The sequence below is a fragment of the Haliaeetus albicilla genome, chromosome Z (assembly GCF_947461875.1).
Source record: "Haliaeetus albicilla chromosome Z, bHalAlb1.1, whole genome shotgun sequence".
In the NCBI taxonomy this organism is placed as follows: domain Eukaryota; kingdom Metazoa; phylum Chordata; class Aves; order Accipitriformes; family Accipitridae; genus Haliaeetus; species Haliaeetus albicilla.
The window spans coordinates 24345348-24367943 of record NC_091516.1 but is presented as its reverse complement, the minus strand read 5'-3'; the positions used below and the strand labels follow the sequence as shown (position 1 = coordinate 24367943).

Below are 22596 nucleotides of genomic sequence, written 5' to 3'. Positions count from 1 at the left end.
ACAACCTATGTAGTATTTAAATCTTGTGATTCAAAATACATCAGAGAGTGAGGCTTCAATATCAGTATTATTATTATCTTGAAATTTCAAACAGGTTTCAGTTCTTCTCCATTAAGACATCTGAAAAATTCTCAGACCAGGGAGCTGACATTCATATTGTCCCAGCACTCAACCCACAGGAATCCATTACCAAGGACACTGAGGAACTCGCTTCTGCTCCCAGTGCTTCTGAGTGCTTACGGACTCTGAATGGCTTTCTTAATTTATCAGGTCTGCTGTGTACTTTAAGCTACCCTAAGGCTTCATCAGAACCTGAGACTTATGGCCAACTTCTCTCTAAAACTGTCAATATGTTGGAACAGGGAGGATTTGTCCCATAGATTTCTACAAATGCAAAAATTCCCATCAAATATATGTCAGCTGGAAAACAGTCAACTACAAAACCAGAATATTTAAAATAAAGGCAATGGAAGTAAACTGCACCAAACATGCAACCTTTATCTGGAATGATATATTTATAGTGTAATGAGATATGCAAATATATGCTGGGTAGGTTTTTTTTTCCTGGATTGGCAGATGTGCCTTGCTGGTGAATAGCTGAACTGTTTTGATACTCCTTTTCTATATCTGGAACCTCTAAAAAAAAATGAAAGCTACATTAGGCACCTGAAAAAAAAAAGCACATTTTCTTGAGGCACCAGATGCAGAATCTTAAAGAAAGTTGCTTGTCCTTATAGCAGAGAAGATTTTTAAAGCACTTCTCCTTTCTCCACGTTGTCCTTCTCATGCTTTTATCAATGTTACCAGTCCACTGATTATCACCATATGTCAGTGCTGTTGCTTCCTCTTACTGTGTTTTTGAACAGGCTGGTCTTTGCTTTATAGCAGGTGTGTGCCCCTACTCCACTTCTTTCAACATCTTTTCCTATGCCTCTCCCAATCAGACAGGAGGTGATCACTTCAGTTCATCACCTTTTACCGTCTTTTGTTCCCACATCCTCTCACAGCATGAACTTCCATTTCCCTTGTGGAGTCTTATGGGAAAGCACATCAGCTGCATGCAGACTCTCCCTTGGATAGTAATTATCCACCTTTCCTTCCTCACAGGAAGCTGATGTTTTATTTCCTTTCATGGAGGTCCACATTGGCCAGCACTAGCAGCACTATATAACCTACTGAAAGCTTTGCATTTCCTCTTCCACAACTATTTTGGAAACAAAGATCATAGCAAAATCACACACAATAAATAGTGCATGCTTCCAATGTTGTAGTAAAGATGATATCTGTATTTCTAAGTTTGCATGTAACTGCTGATTTTTGTGATTTCCATTGTAATAACACCACCTTTATTTTAGCAGCCCTGAAATCATTCCTTTTAGAATTATTAATTACTCTCCTCCAGGATGAATATTGGCCTCATTTTGATAGATATTCTTTCCGTCAGTTCTCCTTTCTATCTCTCCCTCAGCCTTGCTTTCAAAGCTCCTGTTTCCATGGATTTCAGTATTATTTTAGGGCACTCAAAGAACAGGAACTCACAGTATTAAGCACAAAGCAAAGCATGAAGACAAGATCATTTCTGTATGGAGCTGGCTGTCTTAGCCCTGAGAGAAAAGGAAACAGATGTTTGTGCCAAATAGGTCTAATTCATTCACCTTTTACAGCAGCACCAACTACATCTGGTCAAAATAAGTAGGTCTTAAGTCAGCACGTGAACACAATATATATACATTTCTGTCTGGCAATGGCTGAGCAAAAGGTAATTTTTTTTTTTAAATTTTGAAATACTGTTTCTCTATATCTTTACTACATCACTTTCCTGTTGATAGGAATAATCAGTACTTAAAATTGGTGGATTAACACAGGTAGGCCAAAGTGGTCAAAGGCAGCGAGGGTTAGTACCTTGAACAGCTCCAGGACAATAATCAACTCCCTTTGAAATCCACAGGATTAGTCAACAGATTTGCTGTCAAGAATGAAGGAAAAGCCTGAGCTCTGTCTGTTTGCCAGGAGACATCTGAACATGTTGAAAGCAGAGCTTGCTAGGTCCTGACACTTTAAATCACTTATGCAACTGTCAAACTTAATTGAATTTATTGGTGCAGTTCAGAAATAGCAAAGGGGCTCAGAGAAGCATCCAGCTCACTGTGTTCAAGATGTTTACTGAGGGTTGGTCTAACAACATACACCTCTAGCAGAGCAGCAGGATGCATATTCTCCAAAAGTTTTAATTTTGTCAGTTCCAACAACTACATTTCAAGTTTCACTTGAACTTGAAACACGTTTTTCTCCTCATAAAACATGTCCTGGAATGCCTTTACATGTGCCATCCCCTTAGACTTCCTATCAAGGGCTGCATAACTGAGCATTTTCCCTGATGAAACCTCTACCTTAGCTGCATTCAAGAAAAGCTTCTTATATTACTTGTAAGAAACTTTCTTTTCCAAACATGACCACTGTCAACTTGGAAGTTATAGGAAAAGAGTGTTTAAGGAGAATCTAAGTAATTTTACTTATGCACTAATGATGGCGAATTTGATGACATTAATGTCATGAAAGGCTGTGGATATCATGCTATAAAACTATCATTTGTTGCATCAAAAACTCAGATGACTCACTCCTACATATCAATGCAATTCATTTTTGTTCCTGGGACAAATCAATCCTTCAAGTCATCCTTTGACTTTCATAGCATTTCACAAATTAATATAGACCAATCTGTCTGAAGAAGTGGGAAAATGAGGTCATGAAACTCAAATATGTCATGCTATCTTCTTCTGAAAAGTAAATGGCCAATTATCAGACTGTAGGCAGTCATGATTCTGAGAAAGTCACATCTCTGTCCAAGGCTTTTTGGAGAGGAAACCATGCAGGAACATGTTTTCTGACAGGACCTGTGACCCCATGGGGAAGCCACACTGGAGCAGTCCATTCCTGAGGGACTGCACCATGTGGGAAGGACCCATACTAGTGCAGTTTTTGAAGAACTGCAGTCTGTGGGAAGGACCTACATTGTAGAAGGTCGTGAAGGACTGTACCCTGTGGGAGGGACCCCATGCTTGAGAAGGGGAAGAACATGACAGGGAAAGATTGGCAGAGACAAAGGATTATGAACTGACCCTAACGCCTATTCCCCATCCCCCTGCACCACTTGGGAGGAGGATGTAGAAAAGTCAGGTGTGAAGTTGAGCCTGGAAAGAAAGGAGGAGTTGGAGAAAAGTGTTTTTAGTTTTGTTCTTATTTCTCATTCTCCTACTCTGTTACAATTAATTGGCAATAAATTAATTTCCCCAAGTCAAGTCTGTTTTGCCCATGATGGTAATTAGTAAGTAATCTCTCTGTCCTTATCTCAGCCCATGAGGTTTTTTGTCATATCTTCTCCCCCTGTCCTGTTAATAGTGGGGGAGTCATAGAGCATCTTGGTGGGCACCTGGCAGCCAGCCAAGGTCAATCCACCACACTGATATTCTTTTCTGCTGATAAACAGGAGACTAAAGCCAGATTTGACTTCATCACCCAGGTTTAGCTTAAGGGATTCCATAATGTCATTTGGGTTCATTCTACTCGTAATGAAAATATAACTTGGCCTCTAGTAAATCAATCACACATTTATCACAGTTTTAGGTGATAGTTAAGTTTAATATAAATTCTTTACATACTAACATTACTTAAAAATTACAGACTAGCATGGAATTTCATTTTTCAGGTCAAGGAGCAGCAACCATTTTGCAAATGGAAGATCAGAAAATAATTAGCCATGGGAAAAGTATAGCTCAGCATTCATTTGTGGTTTGGTGACATTGATAAAAATGGCTGATGTGCTCTTCAAGTAATCAGAGATGGCAAGTGTTATGTAGGCAAATACACATTATAAAGAGGAGAGGAGAGAGGAGAGAGGGGAGGGGAGGGGAGGGGAGGGGAGGGGAGGGGAGAGGAGAGGAGAGGAGAGGAGAGGAGAGGAGAGGAGAGGAGGAGGAGAGGAGAGGAGAAGGAAGGGGAAGAGAGGAGAGGAGAGGAGAGGAGAGGAGAGGAGAGGAGAGGAGAGGAGAGGAGAGGAGAGGAGAGGAGAGGAGAGGAGAGGAGAGGAGAGGAGAGGAGAGGAGAGGAGAGGAGAGGAGAGGAGAGGAGAGGAGAGGAGAAGGAAGGGGAAGAGAGGAGAGGAGAGGAGAGGAGAGGAGAGGAGAGGAGAGGAGAGGAGAGGAGAGGAGAGGAGAGGAGAGGAGAGGAGAAGGAAGGGGAGGGGATATTTCAGCTGGAAGGACCCTGCAACAATCTAGTCCAACTCCCTGACCATTTCAGGGCTGACCAAAACTTAAAACATGTTATTAAGGGCATTATCCAAATGCCTCTTAAACACTAACAGGCATGGGGCATCAACCACCTCTTTAGGAAGCCTGCTCCATTGTTTGACCACTCTCTCAGTAAAGAAATGCTTCCTAAAGCCAAGTCTGAACCTTCCCCGAGGCAGCTCTGAACCATTGTGATGCATCCTGTAACCGGATACCAGGGACTGGTATTAAAGTGCTGTTAAAGTGCAATTCTCTGTTCAAATTTTTATTGAGGTGACCAGTGATGAGCACATATCATGTTCAATTTATCAATGGGACTTGCTTGTGCAAGAGTTCAGTATAATTTAGGGCTATAAACATGGTTCATCTTTCTCAATGTTGAAAAGGATGCAAGTATTGCACACGAAGGTCCTTGACTATAATGGTAGTAGAAAAATAAATTTATTATAAATCCAGAAAGTGTAACCAGGTAATCTGACATCTGAAAAACAGGTCGCAGTATTTCAGTCAGTGTTTATACCTATGTGCACTAGATAAAATGCGAGACTAACATTAAGTAAAATATTCAATCCCCATTTTAAAAGGTTTATAACAATACCACATAAACAATTGAACCAGAATAGGTTATGCAACCCTTAAAATTAAACAGGACTTTTATAAATTACTCCATAGGAAAGCAAAAAGCAACCTCACATGTCCCAACAATTTGCAGTGATATTATGTTGCTCTTTCCCTATAGGGAAAGAAAAAAATAAATCTATCTAAAAAAATATGAAAGGGGAGAGGGCAGACTGCAGAGGATGTTTGTTCCCCAACATATTCTTTTTTCTTTTCATTTGAAGGATACTTATTTTAACATAAGGCAAACTAATGAGAAGTGTCAAAAACTGACAGAGAAACTGAAAAGGTATAGAATCTACATTGCTTTTTTAATAGCTTTTCCTTACTGCATTCCAAGTTGAAGAGCAAGAAAAAGTTTCTTAACTGCTTACACAACTTAGGAAATTCAGACCTGTGATCTATTACCCTTAGGGCAATTCCAGTGCTATATTCACACTCAAGCTGGTCTGGTAACCAGGGCAGCATGGTGATCCAGCCTAACAATTTACAATCTTAATTATTTCAGGCACCCCCATTTTACTTATCAGCTGCTTGTGTAAATATACTTTAAGTAAGTCACGTAGGCAAGTACAGAAATTCTGCTACTGCTACTGCTGACATAAAGCCCTATGACCCTTGTCATACACAAACTAAACTCTGAATGTGCAGGGAACTCACTGACAGATCAAGACTGTGTTTTTACATGACTCGAAAGGCATTTAAGGAGCTTTTGACCAAATGAAACTGAGAAATAAAACCCAGACCAAAGTCTCACAGTAGACACTGGGAACCTCTTTAAGAACTTCAATAGGCTTTAAATCTGTTACTAAGCAACTAGTAGCCAAGTAGAAAAAAATGTTATTTTTCTACTTTTAAATTTCCAGCAAGATTAATAAAAAGGTGGGAAAACAATCACGAGGATTTAGCAGTGCTTTCTGGCAGTGAGTTAGCTTTTTTTATCATTTAGTAACAGAAAAACTTTCCCACCTCTAAGTTTAATTTATTTCTTATAAGATCCTATTTTTGCTTTCTTTTACTGTATTTATCACTCTTTTTCCCAGACAATAGGAGTTGACCTTTATTTTAGCTACTCTAGTTCTATTGATGTGAGCCCTTTCCTCCAGGTATTCCAAGAACCTTATGTAAGCAGGTGAAATTATAACTAGTTGCCAATCAAAACTGGTGTTATTCTGATCAATTGGCAAGGTCTTCAGTGAACAACTGTTCTAGCTTTTGTCTCCTCATCATTTAAACAGGCAGTCTTTTATGGTTCGTTCAGTATAGCTCTGCTAAATAAATTCAAAACTGCAGGCCTCTGCACTGACATGACAGCTTGCCGGGATTTTTTTAAATTACATATTCTAGAGCAAAGGGTTAGCACCAAAAGTTTTATCCCAGTGAATACTATTCATACTAAATGCTTCAGCTAGTTCATTGCCACTGTAAAATTCAGCCATCCCGCAACTACAATTTTTCATCATTCCTGCCCTGAGTATGCACCAATGTCCAGCAATTATAACTAGTTGGAATAAGCCACACTCAGCCCAGTACAGGTGACCCTCTGTTGAGCTGACAGCATATATTTTCTTGCCATGGCATTCAGCTGGCAGGTTTTACCCTTTCACTTTCTGAAAGTGACCAGATGACAACTAGGATGAGGATAGGTTACAGTGGCTCCACATGACAAACTGTTCTATAGAAGCCCAGCTTACCTGAAACAATACACTACACCCTTGTTGGAAAGCATGATCATAGACTGGTTATAAGCACATGATGTTATTGATATATTTGAGGAGTGACCTGAAAGGAATTATGCACAATCCGGGAGAATAAAAATGGCTGGGAGATTTCCTGTATTTTTAGGTTTTGGCTCAGTGTCTTACAGGCTGGAGAATGTTCCCACCAACCAGGTCACCTAGTAAAGGCATAGGACCAGTGAAGACTATTGAGTCTAAAGGACTGTTCAACTATTATTTTCTTAAGCATGATTCTTTGTTTCTCAAGATTTTCTTTTCTTCTTTCCCTTTTTCTTACAAAGTCATAATTTTGATATAAATTATGTTATCCAGTATGTAAGTGATTGTTACCTAGATAGCAAAAATTAGAAATACTTGGAATTTAAAATTTTTTTAAAAGTTTGTTGTCTGTGTGTTCTTTCCTTATACATCATGCATTTCTTTCAGCTAGGACATTGCAGAAATAAACTTTTAATTTATGCTTTCGTTTACATTTGTTTGCAGCTAGTATGCTGAAAGGAACAATACCTGTATTTTCAAAATAAAGTCCTTTACCCCTAAAATATAGTGTGTCCAACCATTTTTGTTTTCATAGGGCCTCTTGAATATTTGGGGATTTGTGAGTGGTTATGAGTGGTTATACAACATTTACAATATCAGTTATGTATAACATACAGCATTTTTATTTTGATGGCTATAGCTAAAGACACAGGATGCCCCATTTCCATTATCAATTCTTGTTTCAAATTTAGAAGTAAACTTTTCCTGCTATTGGCTTCATATCTTAGTCTGGGAAGATTTGTCTTCTTTTTAACAAAAATATATTATCAATTTTAAAATTCTGCACAAAAAATAACAATACACATTCCCCAGATCCTGACTGCTTTACTTTAAATTCACATTTAAGATTATTAATGCCACAACAATTTGAGAAAAATTAATCACAGAAGAAAATTATTCCTGATGCAGAAAGCTGGTGGCAGGACATGAGATTTACTGCTTCAGTTCTATTACCACTCTGAACTCTATACATTTATTTCCCTCTTTTTCACTCTGCTTATCCCAAACATTCCCATGCTCAAGCCAAATAAGCTTATATGTAGTTGCAGGAGCTTTGGAGCTGTGACTATAGAGGTTCAGCTACTGACAGTCTCATCTTGCAGAAGCAAAGCAGTGAAGACCAATTTCCTAGATGCTACAGAACACCTTAGCTGTACATAAACTTCCTCTGCAAAATAACCAGCTCTTTGAACTAGCTTCTGTGGGGACACCAGCTTAAAGTTAATTTCCTTGAAGTTCAAATCTTAGTAAGTAAGTATTAATTTTACCCAATAGTCCACAGGAGAATGATGAGCAGATATCACTGTTACTTTGGCTTATACAATATACAAAGGACAATAAAATTATGAGGACAACTGTAGTCGGTGAAATCACACTTCCACTGATGCCCTACCTTGTCTCCAACAGTGTATGCCTCTAGAAGAATGTAAAAACACAGCTTTTCCCTACAATACTGTCACTGATTCCAACAATTTGGAAAGAACATTCTTGGCCAAAAATAGCATTTTTACGGGATTTTTAAGATAGCCTCTACTGGACTTCCTTTTCAATGAGAATATCCAGTTATCTTACTATCTACACAAAATTTTAGTGTCCACAGCAGCTTGCAACAATGAACTCCGTAGCTCCACTACACCCTGAGTGAAGAACAACCTCCTTTGGTTTGCCTTGCCATGGGCTAGTTTTATCTGATGCCCCCTAGTTCTTGTACTGGGTGGAAAAAGAAGAAACCATTTTCTACATATCTTTGTAACTTTGTAACTGGTGGTTTTATAGATATAGATTTATGCTATTAATTCTTCCTGGAAGAGAGGCCATCCATACTTTTGATTATCTTTGTCACCCTCCTCTGAAGCTTTTTCAGTTGTTGGGTTATTTTATTTTCCGAGATCGCTTGGATCAGTACTCTGCATATCAATCAAAATAACAGGCCCCATAGATTTATACAGGGACACAATAATGCTCTCTTTTTTTTTTTCCTCTATTCTTTTCCTAATAATTTTCAGCATTTTTTGACTACTACTAGGCATTACCATTTCCATAGAACCTCCTATTTCAGTTATTATTCCTGGGTGATGTTCCTTCACTTGCAAAATTACAGGCTCTGTCCTAAGGTACCTCCCTTCTCCCATAAAATGTCACTTCACATTTACCCATATTTAACTTCCTTTGCCATTTTATTGTCCTGTCTTTCAGTTTCATGTAGTGTTTTTCCAGTTCTTCATATCTGCACCCACCTGAAATAACTTAGTATAGCCAACTTTTACCTTCCTACCTAATGATAACATACTCCTTTCCAAGATCATTGATGAATCTGCAGAGCTGCCTGCACCTGCAGAGTTGCAGAGTCCCTGAAAAACTCTATGGGTGATCTTGCTATGCTGTGAAAACTGGCCAGTTAATCTGGCCATTGTTTTATTTGTTTTTCAGCCAACGACCTGGCTATACAAGGACCTGTCTTCTTTAATACTCAAATACTTAGTGGTGACGGATCTTGTCAAATGACTTCTGTGGAAATGAAAGAGGATATATATCTACTCAGCACTGGTAAGGCCATGCCTGGAGTCCCGTGTCCAGTTCTGGGCTGTCCAGTACAAGAGAGACATGGATGTATTGGAGCGAGTCCAACAAAGGGCCACTAAGATGATGAAGGGACTGGAGCATCTCTCCTCTGAGTAAAGGCTGAGAGAGCTGGGACTGTTCAGCATGGAGAAGAGAAGACTTATGGGGGATCTCATTAGTATATGAAAGTACCTGAAGGAAGGGTGCAAAGAGAATGGAGCCAGGCTCTTTTTAGTGGTGCCCAGTTACAGGACAAGAGGCAATAGGCACAAACTGAAACACAGGAGGATCCCTCTGAATGTAAGGAGACACTTTTTACTGTGAGGGTGACTGAGCACTGGCACAAGTTGCCCAGAGTTGCTGTGGAGTCTCCATCCCTGGAGATATTCAAAAGCCATATGGACATGGTCCTGGGCAACCAGCTCCAGGTGACAGGGGTGTTGGATGAGGTGACATCCAGAGGTCCCTTCCAACCTCAGCCATTCTGTGATTCTGTGATATCAACCAAACATTCTGCATCTACATGCTTGGGTAGAAAGCGGAGTTCTCACCAAGAACTCCAACAGGTTTCAGAGACACTGTATTTTCTTCATCTCAGGCTATTTTACAATGAAGAAAAGATTTTTTAAACTGATTTTGAACCCACGGTTCTTAAAAGTTGTAGAAAACTCTTTTGAAAGAGCCATGACAACACATTTTAGAAAGCAACTACTTCATACATTAATGCTTTCCCAAAAGAATTCCATGAGGTCTGCAAATAGCCAAGTTAATTGGTTACACAGCAGATTTAATTGTCCCCCCCAAAAAAACAGTATGGTCCTTCATTTTAAAATACCCAAATAAAAATAATAATGAAAACCAAACTCTATACACTCCTAAAATTATAGATTAGAAGACAAACCACTTTTTAGTTTGCCAACTGACATCCCTCTTTCCTCCTTTTTCTCAGTTTTTATTACAGATTATGTATACAAACTTGGGACAATTTAAAATGATCTCAGTTTCCCTTGCATCAGTTCCAGAGTACTAAATGAACAATTCTCTAGAGGAAGCCTGAACTGAACATCTGCAAACTGTTGCAAAAATAGCCCATACTAGAAAGAGCTCTGAGAAACTTATTTTAAAAATTGCATGTAGTTTGCCTAGGCTGCATTTTTGCTACCTGAAAGACACAAAGACTGCACAATTCTTCCAGGGGCTTCAGGAACTCTCCCTTAAATGTGTGTTGTCATTTGGAGATGTGTCTATGACTTATGGTCTGTGACTTCTGAACCTATTCTATGACATCCTGTGTCATCTCCCTTAAGATGATTTTGCAGATGTACAACTTCTACCACCTTCTTTCTCCATGAGAGAAAGTTTGGACAGACAACTCCTTTCCAGACCTCTCACGTGAGAAGACAAACTAAATAACTTGTAACAGTAGTTTATATGAAAATGCACATTCTTCATTCAAAGCTGCCTTCCCCAATATCATGCTCCAGTACATCAGCAAAACTGACTGTTAATCAGCAGCTCTGGTTGTAGGCTACTGATGAATACAAAGCTGCTCTTTGCTTGTAGATAGTCACCAAAATAAAATGGGGTTATTTTATTTTGTTTCTTTTGGTTTTCATATGAGCTCAGAATTACTAACTCCCCTGAGGAAAAGCAAACGGGCTTGACCATATGTTTAAGTTTACAACCAATATCAGCCAAACTTACCAAATTTCATACAGCAAAAACATTCTTATGTCCTCACTGAAGGGTAGTTAAGACATTCGAAGGCATGAAAATTATGTGTATATAGAGTCAACTCTGCAAGCATTCAATTAAAAATGTCAAAGAACCAGACCAACTTTAGCTAACTGAATCTTCATTTCAATTTCACAAGCGTGTTATGTCACAAGTGCCTCACCAGATTTACGCCTTTTTCCCTTCTTACTCAAGAATTCTTAGGTAAAACAGTGGACAGAAACATTATCCTTTGCATCTCTCTCCAGTGTTCAAGCCACTAGATGAGGCTTCCAGTTCAAAGGATTCAGCAATGTCTGTAGAAAACATTACCTGTAACCAACAGGTCATACTCTCCCACATTCCCACCATATTTTGAAAGATAGAAATATGAAATGGGAAAGTAGTTGGAAACCATTGTATAAAAATTGTTCAAGGAATCCCTGCCCCAAACAGCCACAGCTGTACAACATGGATCACATGGATTACAGTGGCTGTTCTTCAAAGATATGAGTGCGATTATGGGTATTTTACCAATAAATCAAGAGAACAAAGTCCAAATCAGTAGCACAGTAAGAATTACAATGCTGCACAGAAATCCATTTTTGAAGACCGATACCTGATAAAAAGTGATTCCAAAGGGCTGTTTTCCCTTATTTATTCAGACTGAACAGTACCATTGATGAGATTACTTGTGGGGAAAAAAAAAAAATCGACATGAATAAAGGTGAAGGAGTTTGGCTGTAGCTGTACCTTTAGGAGGACTTTATAATCCTCCTAATTTCTTACTTGTTGCATGTTCTAATCAAGGCATAAACATTCGTGACTCTCGAAAGTAAGCTGAACTAGAGTAAGTCAATCTCTATTAGTGGAGAGGCTGAATCAGTCTCAATGACAATTCATTAGACAGGTAATGCAGTATAGCTGTTTGCAACAGAGTATCCTAGACAAATATTCCATTTCCAAATATCACCTAATCCCCTAATCCTTTTATTTTTATGCCACAAGCATACAATCTTTGATTTACTCAAAAGTATTCACTGCTCTCTACTCTTCTTTTCTCTGAAATATGAAAGTCCCTTCTTGCAGATCCAATTTTTTGTGCATCAGTTTCTATATTAGAGCATTTGCTGTACGAAACTGAACTAACTTCCTATTCTAAACCTGGATAATCCTATTTCAAACACTGTAAATGTTAACTGGGAGTGAAAGATGACCTTTTAATGCCAACCACTGCAACAACATTGAAAAGGAGAGCTGGTTTAAAAGTAACTTTTGAGCTCTTTATAAAAATAATTTTAAAAGTTGGGGGGAAAAAAAAAAGCACTCAGGTAAAATTGGACATGAACAAAGGTCACAGAAACATGGGTCAAGAGCCAAACTGCCTTGCCAAGTGTCAACAGAATTGTTACTCAGCTGGGGATAACTTTCTGTTACAAAAGGGGGTTTCAAGCAGAAAGATTTGAAATAATCACAAAAGCAGGAAATGTTTAATGAGCAATAACCAGACAGTTGTGCTACCTCCACATTTGTGTTAGATACCCCAAACTCTTTTTTTTTTAGTCCAGATGTGTGGCTTGCATGTGCTTACCAGTCAAGGAATAGAATATATTCTAGAAAACTAGAATAAGCTAAGGCAAAACTCCATTTTTTTTCTCCTATTCCAAACGAATACAATGTTTCAGCCATTCTTGCAGAACTTCTTCTAAATTGTAATGGGATTATGGACATGCAGAGATATGTGAATTTCATTGCTCATCTCCTAGGATGGTAAGGGCATATAAGGGGATGTTTCAATTATCTGGGTTAAACTTACAGCCTTGAAGCTCAAAACACAAAAGGTGGCATAAGCCAGCCCTTAGAGCACTTCAGCACTAGACTCTCTGTCCCCTTATTGTTCTGGTGGTACAGAGAGCACTAAAAATGTGTTATAGTACATTAACCCATCCTTGTTTGTTACAAAAGAACTTATCCTCAAAGGATTTACCCATCACATAAAATTAACATGGGGGAACTATTAATTTGTTCAACTGTGTCATTTCAACAATACCCTAGGAAATTACTTCTCTGCAGCAAAGTCCAGTTCTATTGGAGCTCTCATTTCACAGATGAAAATTAGCACCGAGGAGGCTGCCTCTGCCTCCAGACTGATAGAGAAACAGAAAGGAGGAAAATACACCCTTGGCTGCTGTTTTCAAAGGCCTGTTTAGCTAGAGTAGGTAGCAGACAAGACAAACTTTTCCTTCAACCTGGTCTCTTTCAAATGCACAAGTCACAGAGTCTAAAACGAGATACTGACCTCCAGAAATAAAAGCACCAGGCTACCACTACTAGAAGATGATCACAAACACAGGCAAATCAGCAAGAAAGTTGGCTTTAGGTGCTTTCAGATTAAATCAAGTTCACAGATAAAGACCATTTTTTTTATCATGGTGATTATTACGGAAAAACAAGATGAGCTGAATGTGATTCTTGCCAAAGGCAATAATAATGTATGTTTTCTACAAAGCAGTATAACACTTCAAATAACAACTGACAAAGCTCCTGGTCTGCTTTGCAGAGAAAACATGCTCAAAGGGAAAACAGATACATGAGTGCAGCCTGCATGATTCAGCACCTTCCCTTTTGGGGGTTAAACTGGGAAGTCAGTTTTACATGTAGTTGCTTTTCCAGCTGTTGAAAAGCACTGTTTTGAAATATTCCTCCCTCCACCACCAAAATATTGAGCCACTCCAAATACATTTAATAATATTTCATTTTTTCTCCCACACAAATGCTTGCTGCAGAAATTGCTTATGAAAGTCATAACAACAATTCTTGTTATGAAAGTCAAAGTCAGCTCAGCACAGCCACAAGATTCCCACATCAACCAGTAGTAACCTTTACACCTTACAGAACCTAATTTCAGCCAAAGGCCACAAACCCTTAACATAAGTGTCCCTAGAGCAACACACAGCTTAACTGCTAAAGAGAGAGAAGGGCTAATAGTACAGGAAATAAGGAAAGTGGTATGACCACTCACAGGCACAGAAAGGGCAGATGGAAGTAGTCTATACATGGTAATTGTCCCTAGAGGACAAATATTACTGTATTGGTACTGATCAGGAATCATTGAGTTAATTTACCTGATTTTCTTATGCTGAATAAGAGCATTCATGAGCAAGTCTTCACCACAGATGGATGAAGAACAATATTGTAAATCTTTCAGTTTAGAATTGCACCAAAATTATTATTCCCTAAGAAAAGTTTTTTTTTTCAATAAAAATGATATAATATGTGGTAGCATAACAGCATCACCAAACAAATCAGACCCAGTTATCATCCAAAACCTCATCTGAAATTTCTTAAAAGTAACATATTCACAAAAGACTAGTAAACCCATGGAGACTATTGAGATTGGCTTCTGATGAGTTAAGCTGTCTGCAATGAAATGAGGATCCATAGATCTGTTTCTTGAAAAGAATGTGGCAGCCAGTTCACTTTTCTCCTCATTTCTCTTTGCTTTTAAGAACGCAAAGTTTTGCATCCAACTGCACCATCCCAAGAAGATGGAGATCAATATAGTTATCTTCATTTTTTCTACAGTTTGCCTAGCATACAATGGAAAAGGGTATTTTGCCAGACACTGACCACAAATGTGGTGCTTGTACATAATACCTAACTCATTTTATTTTTAAAAAGCCAAAATAAAATGGTAAAATAAAAATAATTTTAAAAAACAAAACAAAACAAAAACCAAACAAAAGCCAAAGCCCAGGAGATACTGTAACAGAAGTGCATGTGAATAGTTTGGGTTTGCCTTTCAGAACCTGGATGGAAATTAGAGTAGAGCCTGGTTCGTACACAGAACACCCACTTGACAAAAGAGGTTTACAACAGCCAAACAATCCGCCTAACAGCAAGAGGCATGTTGTAAAAGAGGAGTTTGTGTTATGTGACAGCCAAGCTTTTCAGCAAAACAGCTTTTAACCAAAGGCACGTGCTGGAGAGGATTCCAAAGTATCTTTTCTCTAAGAGGCTAAACAACTTTTAAAGATATTAAACCGGTTTTAATTAAAAACATTAACATGCATTTCCCAAAGTAAAATTTATTTCACTTTAGGTATATAAAAGATGAGACAAATTAAAATCACTCATCTTCCTAAATTTGTTTAATATAATTGTAAAGCAGCACTAAGATACAACTGATGCTAAAAGAAGTCCTAAGAGCTAGTTAATACCGACATGACATCCTGCCATGCTCTCCAATGGTATTAAAACAGTGGAAACAACAAGTAGTCCTTGAGGATTTGGCCAAACAGTTCTACAGTAATAGCTCCACTGAAAAGCTTCTTATTAAAATATTCTCTACCCCACATCAGATGTTAACCCTGTACTTCAGTACAGTACAGCAAAGAAGTGCAATATTTCTCTTTTCTGGGCAAATGCTATTGTAACATGTAGTTGATACCTCACATTGTCAGTGCCCCTGAGCTAACATACAAATGTCTTTTTACTACTGTTTACTCCCATTAGCCTTGAAAAGGTGGAGAGGAAATAGGCTTTTGCTTCTTTCATATTCTGAAAAAAAGCAATTTGCTAATTTTCCCTTAGAGGACAAATAAAGACATTCCGGGTAACACCACTGCACAAATATTACTGAAGGCAACAGCCAAGCATACAAAATCTTTATTGCTAGCAATTAAGTGTGATTGAGATTAACTTTGAAACTCAATACCTTGTAGAGATGGTGATAAGAAATGGCATTTTTTACATTTTATACAGGACATCTAACCATTTAAGATTATAGAGGCACCTGAACAATTCACTTTACAAAGACACATAAAAAAACATTTTTGGACCAGAGCAGCGGCTCCTGTTTAGTGAACTTTTAATATCAACTATTTTCAACTGCAAGGAGAGTTCTACAGAGAGATCAGATAAAACGCCAGTGGTATGTCTCTCTACCCTTCAGTTATGCACATCTGAAGTATCAGCTTTCACTGTTCCTCTAAATTTTACTTCCATATTAACCTTTTACATTTACACTTTTAATAATTTATTTAAGGTCAGTTGAAACTGCTCAGGTTCCACATCGGGATCATGGCATTTATGACAAAGAGATGTGGGGGACAGGCATTCTTTCTACATGTATATGAGGGAGTCTGGAAGCCTCCACAACCCAAGGAAATCAGTGTTTCTGCTCAATCCTTCATGTATTCTAGAAACAGCAGCAGACACAGTCTATCTTTTTTAATAGCAGTGAATAAAATTGCAAATGAATAGTCAGCACTGAAACAGCAGTGTTAAGTGGGCTCAGATGTCAGACAGAGATTTACAAGCAGGGCTGCAGCCACTGCACAAACTCCTAATCTAGGTATTTAGCTACTACAGAAGATTTCCATGGTGGAATGTGCAGGCAGGATAGGAGAGAGATTTAGAATATCAAGAGATTCAGACAGCTGAAATTATTCTGTAGAGCAGCAAGTTATCTTTCTTTCCCCTCCCTCTATTTCTGCCAAGAATGCATAAGCTTTGCTAACACTGGGATTATTCAGTTTAGACTACTATTTCCTTCAGGTTAATGTGGTGTAGAGCTTGCAAGCCACATCCTTTCAGGTAGGTTTCTTGCTACATTTAATTATATTTGACAGTAATATAGAAATGCAAGGGTGAAGCCTACTTTATATTTGGAGTAACAGAAGAGCAGGACATGGACAAAATCCATTTGAAGGAAATATTTTAAATTGTGATCCTAAAAATGAAAGGAAGATGTAAAGAAATGCAAAGTAAAAATGAAAAAAACCTTTTGATTCCAAGACAAGCAAATAATCCAAACAACTACCACATTAAATTTCAGTGCAACAGACATTTTCAATTAAAAAGCTCACATGGGACTGGCAGAGTAATTTGTTAGAAACTTAAGACTGGCAGTTACAACTGTGATTTCTCCTGCTGCAAAAATATTTATGAGATACAAACATTCTTCCCTCATTTATTCATAAAAACAAAACAACACAAATACCACAGATGTCCAGGCAAACCTGTTTTGGGTTTAGTTGTGTTGGGTTTTTTAAAAATTTATTTGTGTATAGATGAACATCTCTACAAAATTTGTTCTTTAAAAATTATGATATACTCAACTTTTGTAAATACTAATGTTTCAGTTAAATGAGTTTTCTCCTTAGTGATTCTAGACTGTTTTCAAAAACAGGTGCTGTGCACAATCTAAGATAATAATTTCAGAATATTCATACAAGGCTCAGTCAGGCAAGATCAGTATTGCTATAGGAAATGTTTTCTGGTTATGATTATGCTAATTTAAAATTGATCCATCAGGAAAGGAGATGTTTGCCTGCAGGGTTTGGGTTTTTATTTTTCCCTCTCAATAGAAATTAATATTTTTTCTTTTTCGGATAGAGAATTTGCATTGATGTCAGTGAAATTCCCTAGCAGCACCCTGCTTCTACCATGGCCAAAGCAGTCACTTAAGAGGGAGTATAAGAACAGAGTAAGTATGAGCCTATTTTCATCTCAGCTATGATCTCAGCTCTTTGAATCTGTGTCTTCCTACAGCTTAATTATGTACATTTTGAAGAAATATGGCCATTTTTTTTCCTTTTAATTTAACATCTATTGCTGTAATTTGAGGATCTCCAATTCTTCGATTGGAAGGGATAGTAACCAGCTCTTCTCTATTCATGTGCTCTCCATTCCATTCATGATTTCATCAACTTCATCAGCCTCTCAGAGTAATGAGGAGAGATACAGCCTGCAACTCCCCACCTCCTCACCAAAAAAAAGCCCAAAATATGTTGATAGGTTCTAGCAGGTTTTTTTCATTGAACAAACAGTGATTGGTCATTTTGCTATATCTGCATGCCTCATTTGACCATTATCTTATACTGCAGGACATTTTTTTCTCATTGGGAAGAACAAAACCAAAAGCTATAACAACAAAGTCAAAATTCCTCTTCAGGCAGGTACCAGCATCACAAACCAAACTGTGCAGATGAAATATGTGCAAAACCAAATATACACAGAATGGCCAAAAGGTATACTTCCTCAAAATCTTCCAACACAGAATGACTTAATCAACATGTTTCATCCCATTTTACAATTACAGCAGCAATTTGCCATCATCCGAGGTGCCCTTCTCCTCATGCATTTTCTTCTGCATCCATAATTTAAACCACAGAAGTCCAGGTTTTGAAAGGTTTCTACCACTCCAGATGTGTCCTTCTTACCTCTTCCTTACTCCGCTTTCTTTCTTTTTATTTAACCAACCCACCTCACTCCTTGTAATTATTAGAAGAAAAGACAAAAGGAGTTGAGCTTTCCTGAACTCCTCCACTTTTTCCCTCTACATGTACTTAGCTGCATGTAATTTTTTTTCTCATCAGCCATCAGAGAGAACACACAGGGAATGCCAGCCCTCTGTCTGAACGGAGAGCTAAGAAGTACTAGGGTGGCCACACACCTCAAGCACACAGTGCTGAGGAATTGTTAAGGGACATCTTTATGTACATCACAGCTTTCAGGGATATAAGAAGGGATAGTCAGAGGCAGGAGAATAGACACTGTGATGAATAAAGACATCCACGTTTCCCAGGGGTTCCTTTTCAAATTGTACTTTCTGACTCAGCTGAAAAAATTCAGAATGAAGACAATGAGCTAGCTCCCTGAAAATGTTTTCTACTTCACTTTAAGACTCCTCCATTTATAAAATATAACATTATCTTCAGGTGCACTAAGGAGAAGTATGCCATGTATTTTAAGCTGCCCATACCTTTTGATCATTCTCAATCTTGGGGAAGAGGAGAGTCATGTATTTCAGATCACCTTGTATCACCACAAAAGCTTTCCTCTTTCATTATTCCACATGCCTTCCAAACCAAATCTATCAGCAGGATATGACACCACAGTCCAAGAGACATTCTTCATACAAATAGTATTCCTTAGAAAAACCTGCAAAAGCAGGCACACACAGAGAAAAATATGGGGTTGCCACAAGGTTGTATGCTTGTCCCAGTCCTATTTATGCCTGATGTGAGAAAGGTACATATATAAAAATGCTATACACTGTTTTGAGAGAATATACTGCTAAGGCGTTAGCAATAAGCATTAGCAGATGCCTTAGACTTATTGAGAACAATCTATATGTTTGCCTGGACATGCAGAGTGGTCAGGCAGAACCAGGATGTAGAAGCACCCCCTACAAGAGTACTTTGCAGCTGTTGGCCAACTGAAAGCACAAGTGGCTTCCAAGCTGGGACTACAAATTGCACCACAGCATGTTCCTCACTTTGGAAAAACATAGTTACAGTAGGAGGACACAAGAAGAACATAATGCATGCAACAGGAACTCTTACAGATAATTTCCAGTGGCTTCTGCCAGTTCCAAGAAAACAGAGTTAAAGTTATGCACTCGTATACCTAACTCTTCATTTCCTCATCAAGCATTTGCTGAACTCATTATCCTGGGAAATCACACGGTATTAACCCATAGCCTTAAACACTTTCATTTATGCAAAATTTTAGTTAAATTTGCAGTTATTAACTGTAAGTGTAAAAAAATACACTTTTTATCAAGAATCAAATATCTTTTCAGGGCAATTTTTTGCTACGTAGGGAACAAGGTGTCATGACACAAAGGGCAGAATTCCACTGGAAAAGTGGGTGCTTTATACCTGGTAGTTGTTCAAGTGAACAGTTAAGCAACATACAGTAAACTTGTTTCTTCTTTATGAAGATAAGTATTAGCATTGTTTATTTCTGCCCATTTAAGTTATTTTATACTTCCACATGCAGGAAAGCAACTTTTGGACAAAGCAGTTGAAATTCTTTGAACTATCAATGGAAAGAAGTGGTTTTTAAAAAACACTGTAGAATTTCATATATAAAAGAATTTCCATAAATCAGTGTTTTAAATCTCAGTCCTTCTGGACACTTAGAGGCAGAGAAGGCACACGGACATGGCAAAACAGAAGAAATGGCTCAAAACAAAGAACTTGTAAATTATTGACTATGAAATGCTGCTCTGTGTTTTTTCTTTACTATTGTGTATTAACCATACATTTATGTAAGAGTCACATTATATCCAAGCATGAATAAAAGTCTCTGGTGATTTCCATGGTGCCTACATGGTCCAAAATGACCATGCCTATATAGTAATTATTATTCAGTGGTAGACCCCTTTTGAGAGTAGTGTATCGCTTCACATACTGCCTTGCTCTCATTTAAAATATCTTTTCATATCAATGGTAATTTTCTCCCCTCTCATGGAATACAAATTCATTGTCATATTTTTCACATTTTTGATTGAGATAGTAATAGCATTTTAATGAAAAGACTTATCCCATGCCTGGAAATTTCACTACTTGAGAAAAGAACTGAAGCTGATCAGTGAGCATGCCATCTTGTCCTTTAACTTATTTGGGGAAGAACACTCATCATCCAGCCACAGAGGCTGAATACTGTTTTCCATAGTGAAACAAATACTTTGCCAACAAATACTTCTCTAGGTTCACTAAGAATTATATGCCCTCTGAGACTTTAATTCCTCTGATTTCTCTGTGCTAGAGATAGTTCAAGAAGCAGTTCCGAAAACAAGATTCTCTCACTTTGCACTACGTATTTCTGTTTAAATTAACTTGCTACCAGTCACATGAAGAAGAAATATGTTGTTCTCTGCATTTCCATATACATATGTCTGGGCCTGCCTCAGATTTGGAGGGTTTTAATAACTGTTTTTAATATACTTTTGGAAAAAAATATAATTAACTTACACATATAGCTCAGCTTGAGAACACACAAATGTAGATCCCAGCAGGCATTTCAGCAGGATTTAGGACTAACTAGAGAAGAAAGAGGGACATGCCTTCAATTGTTGATCTTAATTGTAGACAAAATAGAAACAACACCCTTACACACTATTTCATTTCTTACTTTTTTCTTAAAGAATGTGAGATCATGTGCTTAATATACTTCCTCATTAAGACATCACAATATCAACTCATTGGTTTCCATTTCTTAGGTACACTGAATAGGTGATAGAACTGCTCAGACTATATTGCAAATCAATGTGAGGACTCAGTCTTGAAGTCTAAGTGCCATCACAACAGATTTAGCTCCTCTGCTTATTGGTCTAAAAGGCACATGATTTAAACTTCACTTAATTTATTTTTTTTTATCCATTCCCTGCCATATGTATACTTGCAAGCAGAACATAAAATTGTGCAGAGCAATCTCTTTCTCTGTCAGTCACATACCCTATCCTACAATAATGCATTTTCCATAATGGAGTGATATAGATAGAAAAATGTGGGAAGTTATATGCTCCAACAGTATCAGTTCATAGGACATGGGAAAACAATGAATTTCCCTTTCCTGAAGGAGAGGCAAGAGTGACAGTCAAGGAAAGCTCCTCCAGCTTCCTCCTTTGAGAGATCCTCCTGTAGCTGTCATAATTCTGGTATTTCTCAGTTCTTCTAAATAGTCTTGGTGACCATATCACTCTTAAAATTATCATCAAAATGACAGCAGTAAGACAGAGACACAGCTGGTAGCATAGTATCAAATTCAAGTTACTTCCCCTATCATGAATGTCTTTATTTCAACTTATTATTTATTTATTCCCTGCTCCCCCGCAGTCCCAGCTCCCTCCCCCAGATGAGAAAGAATTCAAGTGAGAGTAAATGACCCATTTTAGTACATAGCTTCTATTTTTCATAGAACAGAACTGGAACAAAACATTAAAATATTTGTGTGCAAAGCCATAGTGTCTTTTAAGGTATCTAAGTAGGATTGGTCAAAACCTGCCTATTGGAATTTCAAAGAAAAAGAAAAATACTTTAAAGTAAAGCTTTTCAGAACATGCTTACAATTTCTTTGGATGTTTGAGTTTGGCTCAGACCAATACATTATCAGGTAAGAGTTTTCAATTTGTTTTTGCAAAAAGGTAAGAATCCAGTCTCCAGTTCTTTTTTTTTATCCAGGACACATATCTGTAATTGGCTAGCCATATTTCAGATTAGCCATTTGTCACCATTTAACCCATTTGCTGAAATATGACTGTATCAACTTTAACATAAAAATATGTAAGAATAAATATTTCTTCTTTAACAAATTAACAGAAATTTACTACTCAGAGGACAAATTACACCAAGTAAATGTGTGGAAATCTGACTGTTGTCTTTAATGGAAGAAGTTTCAGATAAACTGCATATGTTTATGCCACATGCTGTAATGCCATCTCTAACAGCTGAGGTAAGAAATATTTTTTCAGCCAGACTGTTCAATATCAGCAGCTCCCATCCTTCTACAGTGTTCTTCTGTATACACACACACACACTTCCCAGAAGGGTGCCTGCAGCCCTGTCTTCTGCGTAAGAAAGCCCTCCCAAGCTTATCTCTGATTGCAAGCACTGTGGAAGAGTGTCCCAGTTTCAGCCAGGATAGAGTTAATTGTCTTCCTAGTAGCTGGTATAGTGCTATGTTTTTGAGTTAGGTATGAGAATAATGTTGATAACACACTGATGTTTTCAGTTGTTGCTAAGTAGTGTTTAGACTAAACTCAAGGATTTTTCAGCTTCTGATGCCCAGCCAGCAAGAAGGCTGGAGGGGCACAAGAAGTTGGGAGGGGACACAGCCAGGGC

The 22596-nt window shown here is 37.9% G+C and overlaps 1 protein-coding gene across 3 annotated transcripts in view; it reads right to left on the bottom strand.

Moving 5' to 3' along the window:
- The window catches only part of ADAMTSL1 (ADAMTS like 1), a 482116-nt gene that overhangs the window by 407074 nt on the left and 52446 nt on the right, over positions 1-22596 (bottom strand). The window contains exon 1 of one of the 3 annotated variants that reach the window (XM_069777338.1): positions 18729-18823. The exons of the other annotated variants lie outside the window; for them this stretch is intronic. Within the exon in view, the coding sequence (XP_069633439.1) occupies positions 18729-18767 (39 nt within the window). The 5' untranslated portion in view covers positions 18768-18823. Of the gene's footprint in view, positions 1-18728; positions 18824-22596 lie in introns of those variants that run through there. 3 annotated transcript variants of the gene reach the window in all.